The 9,990-nt window shown below is 42.5% G+C and overlaps 1 protein-coding gene across 1 annotated transcript in view; it reads left to right on the forward strand.

The window, feature by feature from the left end:
• The window catches only part of ELP1 (elongator complex protein 1), a 53,319-nt gene that overhangs the window by 16,817 nt on the left and 26,512 nt on the right, over positions 1-9,990 (forward strand). The window contains exons 11-20 of the mRNA XM_029919636.1: positions 1-114; positions 979-1,149; positions 1,937-2,036; positions 3,926-4,108; positions 6,838-6,944; positions 7,227-7,330; positions 8,468-8,521; positions 8,606-8,711; positions 9,525-9,643; positions 9,977-9,984. Of these exons, the coding sequence (XP_029775496.1) occupies positions 1-114; positions 979-1,149; positions 1,937-2,036; positions 3,926-4,108; positions 6,838-6,944; positions 7,227-7,330; positions 8,468-8,521; positions 8,606-8,711; positions 9,525-9,643; positions 9,977-9,984 (1,066 nt within the window). The remainder of the gene's footprint in view (positions 115-978; positions 1,150-1,936; positions 2,037-3,925; positions 4,109-6,837; positions 6,945-7,226; positions 7,331-8,467; positions 8,522-8,605; positions 8,712-9,524; positions 9,644-9,976; positions 9,985-9,990) is intronic.

Raw genomic sequence — 9,990 nt, forward strand, 5'->3', positions numbered from 1 at the left:
TGCACGTTCTCTGTCAGGGCTGGCATTACCTCTGCTATGACTGGCACTGGACGACTGACCGGAGCTCGGGAGATCATTCGAGCGACATGGCAAATGTGGCTGTCATTGATGGAAGTAAGAAGCTGGAAAGCGTGTCCGTGAGCCTGTAGGGGGTCCTGAGTCTGTCTGTGCCTGCAGATGTGTCCATCCTTGATCTTCACGAATTTACTTGTCTGGCCTCTGAAGACACTGAAAATTTTGACTTCAGGTGCAGAGGAAGACAACAGTAGTCTTGTGGCATTGGGTGTCAGCCTTACCTTTTTGCCCTGACATAGATTTACACTGATCCTTGCACCACTCCACTTGGGTTGCTTTGTTATTTGGTATAATATTTGTTAATTATATCATATCCAGTGTGTTAAGTTCAGGTCACAGGCATCTGTCTAGTATGAGGATTGGTCAGTGTATTTTGTTTGCTGAGAGGGAGGAAATTGGGGCAAGAAGGAGTCACCTCGATAGATAGTGTACTTACTGCTGGTAACATAAAGGAAAATCTGTTCCTAAGATTATGATGTGTGGTGGTGTACTAATTTTGTTCTATGTAGTGGTCCTAATACTGATTTTAAAATCATATGCTCTGTACAGAGAACTTAATCAGATATGTCTCATTACTAAAAAAACATGCAGGGAAGTGTTTTAAGGATTTTGAAGGGAATCAAACCCTTGGTTCATTGGCTTGGTTGCAGGCTTGGGTTTCAAGCTAGAACTCTTGGCTGCCTCACCCTCGTTCACAAGGGTTGGACTGCTCCGGGCCTGAAGGTTACCCACTCAGTTTTCCCTTATACTGGGTATAAGTTTATTTATGATAAAAGCTCCAAACATTTTTAGAAATTGCTAGGATTATCTACCACATTGTTAGATAGTGGTGCTGTGTTGTCAGATGCGTATTTACAAACGACGCATGCACGTATCTAATCTCATCTTCTCTGTCACACGCAGGCAGAGTACTGGTGACAGTCTTCCGGCAGAGTGTCGTTCCACCTCCCATGTGCACCTACCGACTGCTGCTCCCACACCCTGTGAATCAAGTCATGTTCTCTGCACACCCCCAAAAGAGTAATGACCTCGCAGTCTTAGATGCCAGTAACCAGATTTCTGTGTATAAATGTGGTATGTTCAAACTGTTATCAAGATGTTCCGAACCAAGTTCCTTGTACACAAACGCAGATTATAATATGGTATTGCCTTGGTGGTTCTTTGCCAGTGTTTTTAAAAATTGTGAGGTTTGTGATTAATATCATTATGAACATGTCTCACTGGCTTATGGGGTTTGGGATGGGAGGGGGATTAATCCTACTCCGGCTTATAGAAGCAATTCCTTCTGTTGTTGAACTTGAAGAGTTAGTTATTTAAGAGTAATATCCAACCCTGGAAGTAGCTTAAAATTTAATGCATCTTTAACATGTTTTACAGTTTTCAGTGCCTTTTGCACATACTTTCAGTTGATAGCACAGCCTTCCTACGAGCTGCGTCAGACCTGGGGTTTCTCTGTTCCGTAGGTGCGGGAAGAGAATGCCGGCATGTTTGCAGTTTGCTTGAGCAAGAGTAGACAAGGATCTCAGCTTAGGTGTTCTAGCTTCTAATCCACTTGTCCTTCCACAGTCCCATGGCTGCCAGCTTCTGGTTGCTTTCTTGATTATTTTATTTGTGAGTTCAGGGTCATGCTATAAATTACGTTGGCACATGGTACTGTAGCCTTGTTTTCAAATTGTCCTAAATCCTCATCCTGAAAGGTAGGCATGGATTTAAGAAAGAGGGAGATGTGGTTATTTCTAGATTGCTTTATTTCTAAAGTGGATTTCCTTCTAGAATCTATTAAATATAGGATCTAATATCTTTAGTATCAGGGAAAATGTGTGTAGTTTACTACGATAGTATCTGCATTTTTGTTTTCTAGGTGACAGTCCAAGTGTGGACCCTACAGTGAAACTGGGAGCTGTGGGTGGAAATGGATTTAAAGTTTCTCTTGGAACACCTCATCTGGAAAAGAGATACAAGTAGGTTGTTCTTAATTACCTTGGACCTCCGTGAACAGCGTTTAGTTCTAAATTTGGCCTAGTTACTAAGCTGTGCCTGCTGCTGAGTGGAGCAAGTAGATTGAACCCCTGAGCCCTGGCATTTCACCCTGGCCGCGGAGGTCTGTTACCTGTGTATCTGATGCCTGTGTATCTGAATGCCATGTGCTGATGGTGGCAGTGGAGCCAAGCTGAAAGCTGGCTTAGAACCCATTTCCGCTGACAGCCCTTGGCTCGCCAGAGAAAACCCCCTGGGAAAGGTGGAGAGGACGGTGATAGGGCCAAGCTGTGTATGCCTACATATGCGAGGGGGTTCATGTTATCAGCATATGACAGACTGAACGCGATCTCTGTCTTTGTCACATCCCACACTCCAGAACTTCAGGTTGCTATGTTTTGAGTTTCCCAGGTTGGAAATCAGAATGCATTTTCCCATCGAAACAATACTGTAAATGATTTGGTATAACTGAGTATCTCAGGTACACTGTAGGCATTGTAAAACCACCCCAAAGCCAATTATTAATTATAATATCACTTCTGTGAGAATCCAGGATTTGATTCTGTTCTATTTGATAAGCCCATGTTTGAAATTACTGAACACTACCTCCTGAGAAGATTTATTTATAAGTTAACAGAAATGATAAATGGATTAAAATAAAGAGCTGAATTTAATAAATAATATTTTTCTTAAATATATGCAATATGTATGAAGTGGGGGCTATCTCTATAATGCTTAGTTGTTTTCAAAGAACATTTATGTGGGTTAGAAACTACTGGAGGGTTGATTTAAGGCAAACTTGGAAGTGTGATATAATTTGTTTTTTTATTTAAAAATTTTTTTAATGTTTATTTTTGAGAGAGAAACAGAGACAGAGCATGAGTGGGGAAGGGGTAGAGAGAGAGGGAGACACAGAATCTGAAGCAGGCTCCAGGCTCTGAGCTGTCAGCACAAAGCTCGACATGGGGCTCGAACTCCGAAACCGTGAGATCATGACCTGAGCCGAAGTCGGACACTTAACCGACTGAGCCACCCACATGCCCTAGTGTGAGACAATTTAGAATATAATTTCATTTTTAAAAAATTGAGAGGATAGCTCTAAGCCATTTAGAAAATTTCGTGAACAACTTGAATACTTATCTTGGTCCTTGAAGAAGAGATCGTTGGGACCTCGGAGACGGACTGGGAGTGTTGGCTACGGTGGGCGGAAGCATGTTGGTGGGAACCAGAGGTGGGAAGGCCCCTGTGTGGGGAAGAACACAGTGGAGGGACTGAGTCCAGGGAGAGCTGGTTGAGTGGGACGATCAGGGTAGTGACCCAGCTTCTTCAGTGCATGCTGAGGACTTGCCACTTTAGCTAAAAGGCAGGATAAGTAGCCATTACGAGTTCCTGCCTGAGGTGGCAAAAACGTGCTCTCCTCCGATGTGTTAATGTTACAGGAGGAAGCTGTTAGAAGCCAGAGATACCGTCTCTCAGGCTAATTACTCGTTCTGACGTGAGATACTTAAAAATAACCCACTTGACTGAGACCCAGGTACCTGTTGGAGCCTGGTTTGAAAGCTAGTAAATGATGACAGTGGACAGCCCCCGGGGTTTGTTACTGTAGGGTCTGAGGTGGTAATTTATTGTGTAGCCACTTTCCTGAAGTACTGTCTTTCTTAGAATAGGACAGGTCTAAATACAATGAAATCCATTCTTAAACCTGGCAGACATTATTTTTGGATTGTGTAGTATTCGGCACTGCCTCAGGTTTGGTCGGTCCAAATAATTAGCTGGCTGTAGACAGGGGGTTTCATTCTCTCTTCATTTAGGAAAATCTCAGTGATATTAAAGTTTTATTTGTGTCTTGGATATTCTTCAATGTTGAAAACAGAATTCAGTTTGAGAATGGTGAAGATCAAGAAGTAAACCCGCTGAAGCTCAGCCTTCTCACCTGGATTCAGGAAGACGTTTTCCTGGCTGTCAGCCACAGTCCCTCCCGCCCACAGTCTGTCATTCACCATCTGACCGTGGTGCCTCCTGAGGTGGATGACGAGCACGGACAGCTCAGTGCCAGGTACCGCAGCCCTTCCCTTCGGACTGCGTGCTGATAGGGACGGGGAGTGATGCTTGTGCCTGTTCTGAGCATAGGGCTTTTTTTGACTTCTGGTGAGTGAGTTTGAGGGCAGTAGCTTCCTCATTAAATATGCTTAGTAAGATGGTTAAGTGTAGTTTTGAGTCATGTCAAAATACAAACCTAATATGTATCAACAAGTGGTGAAACATAGGGCAAATGCCATTAGATGGGGAAAAACCTTTTGTAAGATGTGCTAAAAATTTTTAAATGTTTTTAGATATCTTTGAAAGAGAGAGAGCTCATGCAAGCGGGGGAGGGACAAGAGAGCAAAGGGGGCAGGGTCTGAAGCAGGCTCCATGCTGACAGCAGAGGGCCTGACTTGGGCCTCGAACTCACCAACTGTGAGATCACGACCTGAGCCAAAGTTGGGCACCTGATCGACTGAGCCACCCAGTCTCAGTACTATATCCGTGTGCTTCGTTTGATGTGGTGACTTTAAAATGCTTCTTCTGGCTTCCTCATCTGTATGTTCTGTTTGGTGCTCGACCGCATTTACTATAGAAAGTGTCTGTTTTTCTTTGCTAAATTTCACTGCTTCCTGGCCCCCAAGTTCTGTTTTGATCCCAGGCTACACCTCTGTCATGGAAGAGGTTTCATTTAGTGGGTGCTGTTTTCTGTAAGGCAAGCCCTGTTCTGAGGGAGATGGCGTTGCCTTGACAGCTGTGAGAATCCTCAGGCTTCCCGTGTCAAAATGTGGTACATTGAGCATATTCGTATTATTGATATTAATCTTCAGATTCATTTGCAATTTAAGGCCTCCTGGTTAGATTTTATTTTACTTTATTGATTTTTTTAAATGTTTTTTATTTATTTTTGAGAGACAGACAGTGTGAGCAGGGGAGGGTCAGAGAGAGGGAGTCACAGAATCCAAAGCAGGCTCCAGGCTCTGAGCTAGCTGTCAGCACAGAGTCCGAGGTGGGGCTCGAACCCACGAACCATGAGATCATGACCTGAGCCGAAGCTGGACGCTTAACCAACTGAGCCACCCAGGCGCCCCACCTGGTTAGATTTTAATTCTGAAAACCCTTATTGCAAAATTAGGAACTTCTCCTTGTAGTATACAAAAAACATGTTGTAATGTAGTCATTTACTCTTAATCTTTGACTCAAAGTGCTTCATATTTTTAAAAAGCTTCTTATGAATATGTCTGGATCAAGGATATGTTCACTGTATGCAACACTCATAGTTAGCCAGGAGCTTACTTTTAAAAAGCAGAGCGGATGGGAGGGATGTGTGAAATAGGCGAAAGGGATTAAGGAGAGTATTTGTGATCAGAGCTGGGTGATGGATAGAATTGTTGAATCCCTACATTGTACACCAGAAACTAATAAACTACTATGCTACACCTACACTAGAATTGAAATAAAAACTTAATAAAATACTTTAAATCAAAAAATACCTAAACTGTACAAATTTCTACTTCTCCAAATTTTTTAAAATTTCTATTTATTTTGAGAGAGAGTATTCACGCTTGTGGAGGAGAAGCAGAGAGAGAATCCCAAGGCTCTGTGCTGTCATTTCAGGGGCTTGATCTCATGATTGTGAGATCATGACCTGACCCGAAATAAAGAGTTGAACCCTTAACCGACTTGAGCCACCCAGGCGCCCCTGAAATTCTTTATCATTAGCTTGTAGAAAGAAAAGCTAAGTCATCTCATTTGCTGTAAAGGAAATGAGAAGTCATTTAAAATATATTTCTGCTGCTTTGACTTTTGTTTCTCAAAAAAAGCTATTGTTTTCATACAAAATATTAATGTCATTAGCAGATATAATGTGCCTCAGTTAGCTTACAGGTCTTGATACCTTACATTTATTCTAGCTTGCATTTTGTAAAAGATACTCTTTTCAGTGCTTTACTTACAGTAACCCACTTCCTTCGCACATTACCTCTTTGAAGTGTGTATCATTAGCACCCTTCTTTGACCACTGAGACCACTGAGACACTGAGCTTGAGATCATGCAGCTAGAGCTTGTATCCGACCCCATTCAGGCTCACTCCGGAATCTGTTCTCTCAAACCGGTCACCCATAATTTATCCTCACAAAATTTGAGGCATTTTGAGTTTTTTGTAGGTTGAGTAAAAACTCTCTGAATAAACGTTAGCATCGGCAACATTTGCTTTTATTGTTCTCTTCTGACTTCTGTCAAGACATGCCTATTCTCTGTTCACAGACACAGGAAAATACATAATGATCATAACAGATTCCCCTCTTCCCTATAATGAAGACCTACAGACTGTCATGAATGAATATGATGACAATAAGAGATACTGAGTATGCTCATTTTCCTGTAAATTCACTGGTTTATTTAAGGCAGTATATTTTTAAGGAGACAAATGATACCATGCATGTCCAGTGAAGGTGATGAGTTGTTATAAGTTGTATTAAGTTGCTGCCAGAATGGGAGTGATGACCTCACCGTGTAGCCACCTAGCTTATTGGCTTTGTGGAAAACAGTGTCATGTGACAGGTAATTTATGTGGGCCACTGCTTGCACCATTTATCAGTGTATGTGTGTGTATTGTGTATATACTATATTGAAATAGGCAGTGCAGCCCAAAGGGAAATTACTTATTTCTTTTTCCATTCTGCATAATCAGTGAGGTGCTACTATTTTTGAGAACCAAGCTCAAGTCAACACCCCCATTCCCCTGTTTTTACTTCTGTCAGTTCATCTGTGACAGTGGATGGAGTCATAATCGGTCTGTGTTGCAGTTCCAAGACCAAATCAGTAGCATTGCAGCTGGCTGATGGCCAGGTACTTAAGTACCTTTGGGGTGAGTATCAGAATGTTAGGAAAGCATGTTTATGATAAATGTTTAATTCTTGAGGATGTGTACTTGTGAGAATCTTGTCAGTGCTGCATTGACTGTTAGGTCTATCCTGGAAACCCCAAAGCTATAGAGTGGAATTGGCAGGTGTATTCTTCCTCTGTTTTCTCCTGTAGTGGACTAGAGTATTGTGTGAGTTTCCAAAATATATTTGGAAAGTAATCCAAATTGCATGTTAAGTGTTTCAGCAAGTATAGCTCTTGGTAACCCTCAGCTCCTCCCCTGCAGAGGCACCCTCTCTGGCTGTTGAGCCATGGAAGAACCCGAGTGGATATCCTCTTCAATTTCCGTATCCATGCACACAGACTGAATTGGCCATGATTGGAGGAGAGGTAAGTGAACACAGGGCAGAACAATTTACCACTTGGAACAGTGGCCCAGGAACTAATGGCATTAGGTAAAAGAGTATGGGCTTTGGAAGTAGACCGGGTTTCCACTTACTCCCCTGGCAACAGTGAGAAGTTCCTGAGCCTCAACTTCTTTATCTATGAAATGGGATTAAGGGATTATCTGACATGTAGTAATTAGCTGATTCCTCTCCTTGGAGGTATGAATTAAAAGATAGAAAAATTGCAGACTTCTTTCTCCCATTGTATGGATAATTCAGAATTTTATTAAATACTTTTTGTGGACAACAGAAATGTAATCTCGAAAATAGTGTTCATTGGGTTGTCATTTATCAAATTGGAATGTCTATAATTATGGCAGATGATAGGATACAGTGGTTACAGAACAAACCAGCTGATTAATCCATGCTCTTCTGGAACTGGTAATCTATCAATATAGATACTGATTATCTTCTCTGATAGACTGAAGGAAATGAACAAGGTGTGGTGATAGAGAGTATTGCGGTGTTTGGGGGCTAACTAGAGGACAGTCCTGGAAAGCCATTCTGACATGGCTTACATCCTGAGATATGAAGGGAAAGAAAGCTCTGTCCCTGGGAAAGGGAGAGAGTTCCAGGGAGAAGGAACTGCATGCACTTTGAACTTGGAAGGACCCCGGTTATTCAGGGAACCAAGTGGAAGCAGTGTGGCTGGACCATTGGGATAGGCTGTAGGAAGGAGTGTGGGTTTGTTTATTTCACAAGGGTTGGTAAATTGCTGCTGATTTAATCAGGGAGTGATATATGATCTGCTTCGCGCTCTGAAAGGTTATTCTGGCTGCTCAGTGGAGAGTAGGCAGGCAAGGGCCAAGAGTGGAAGGACCATTGGAGAGGAGGTGGTGAGAGGCAGAAGGGGATGTGGTTGAGACACACGTAGCAGATGGGAATATGGGGCTTGCTGGCGGGTTGGATGGCATGCTACTCCACTTTGCGCTGAGCCAACCACATCTCAGGTGTCTGTATTCAGTCTTGACGACATGGACTTAGAGGTGAAGCCACCGGGCACTGGAACTGTGTAATAGACAAATTAGGTTTAACTAGTTGGGTTAGAATTGTTTGTAATTTCAGTTTTGTTTCTTTGCAGGAGTGTGTCCTTGGTCTGACTGACAGGTATCGCTTTTTCATCAGTGACACTGAGGTATCAAGGCTGGGTTTGGTGCAGGATCCTTTTTATTGTTGGCTCCAAGAAATAAAGCTAACTTTCCCCTTTATCTTATTGTAGGTTGCTTCAAATATCACATCGTTTGCTGTATATGGTGAATTTTTGTTGTTGACAACCCATTCCCATACCTGCCAGTGTTTTTGCTTGAGAGAGGCTTCATTTAACAGTAAGTGTTCAGTGTGTAAGTTAGAAAATAGTCCCTTTTCTAATATTTTCTGTCCTTTGAAGTCTTGATGACTTTAAAGTTCACCAGTTAATTGGGCTTTTTATCATAGAGTCCCAGACTCTGAGAAAACCTTTGGAGTGCATATTTAGCCCCTAATTGCAGCACAGTATCTCAGTTAGCAAAGACTTCCAGGGAAGGAGCCCCTTCCTGAACCAGAACATTGTAAAATTAAGCAAACTGTTTTCAGGAGTGTTATAACTAATCCAGTGGTACACTTTAAGTTCCCATGTAGATACAGACCGGCTCTCACTTCTTTGTCATCTTCCTTTGCTGGCTGTGGCCACCCTCTATTGTAGATCTGAAACACTCCATCTTGTGGTTTGTAGGAAACTCCCACTTTTTCTTGAATTCCACATATCCCTCCCCCACCACTGTGTATGTGTTTTCCTTATTCTAGAAAACTTCCCCTTGTTTTCTTTGCTCCCAACTTGACAACTGGGACTCTTTCACAGTTGTGATAAGAGTGTACTGATAATGTTAATAGAGAAGCTGCCCAATCCTCCCTGTGTTTCCCAAATCATTTGAGAAGCTATGTATGTGAATCTGCACGAGGGCTCTGAAAGAGGGCAAGTTCCAGGAATGAGGTGGTTTGTTAGGAAGGCTGCCGGTCTTGTGGCTGAATGGGAGAGCCAAGGGGTGGGATTGTTAATTGCTTTCTTCTAGTTTGGAGAATATGTTCAGTTTCAGCGGCAGTTAATGGAAAGTGACTTGTCGGGACAGTGGTTCTCTTGGCTTAGCCCGTGGTGTCTTTAGCATTACATGCAGGTCTGAGCAGCAGCCATGCGTCCAGAGCGGGGGAATCTCTGCGGAAGGTGGAGAGGGGTTCACGGATTGTCACCGTTGTGCCCCAGGACACCAAGCTTGTATTACAGGTAAGCTCATTTTTCTGGCTGTGTTTCCGATTGTGTTTTAGACCCTCTTACACATGTAATAGGTAACTATAGGCCATTCCTTGCTAAGTCCTCTGCTAGCTTTACACAAACGGGTGTTGATACAGGCTGTGCCCAGCAAGGCTGAAGGGGAAGCTTCTCTTGGAAGTCAAAATAAATATTGAGCACAACTAGATTCTCCTGGAAGTGTGCTCGTTTTATAGTATTGTGGTAGTTCTATATGAAGAGTTGAGTTAGGTGAAGTAGTGTATCCTGGGTACTTAAATTTTTCCTGTTAAATTAAAAACATTATTGTTCTGATTTATTTATTTTAAGATGCCAAGAGGAAA

This window comes from Suricata suricatta, chromosome 13, assembly GCF_006229205.1.
Source record: "Suricata suricatta isolate VVHF042 chromosome 13, meerkat_22Aug2017_6uvM2_HiC, whole genome shotgun sequence".
NCBI lineage: Eukaryota > Metazoa > Chordata > Mammalia > Carnivora > Herpestidae > Suricata > Suricata suricatta.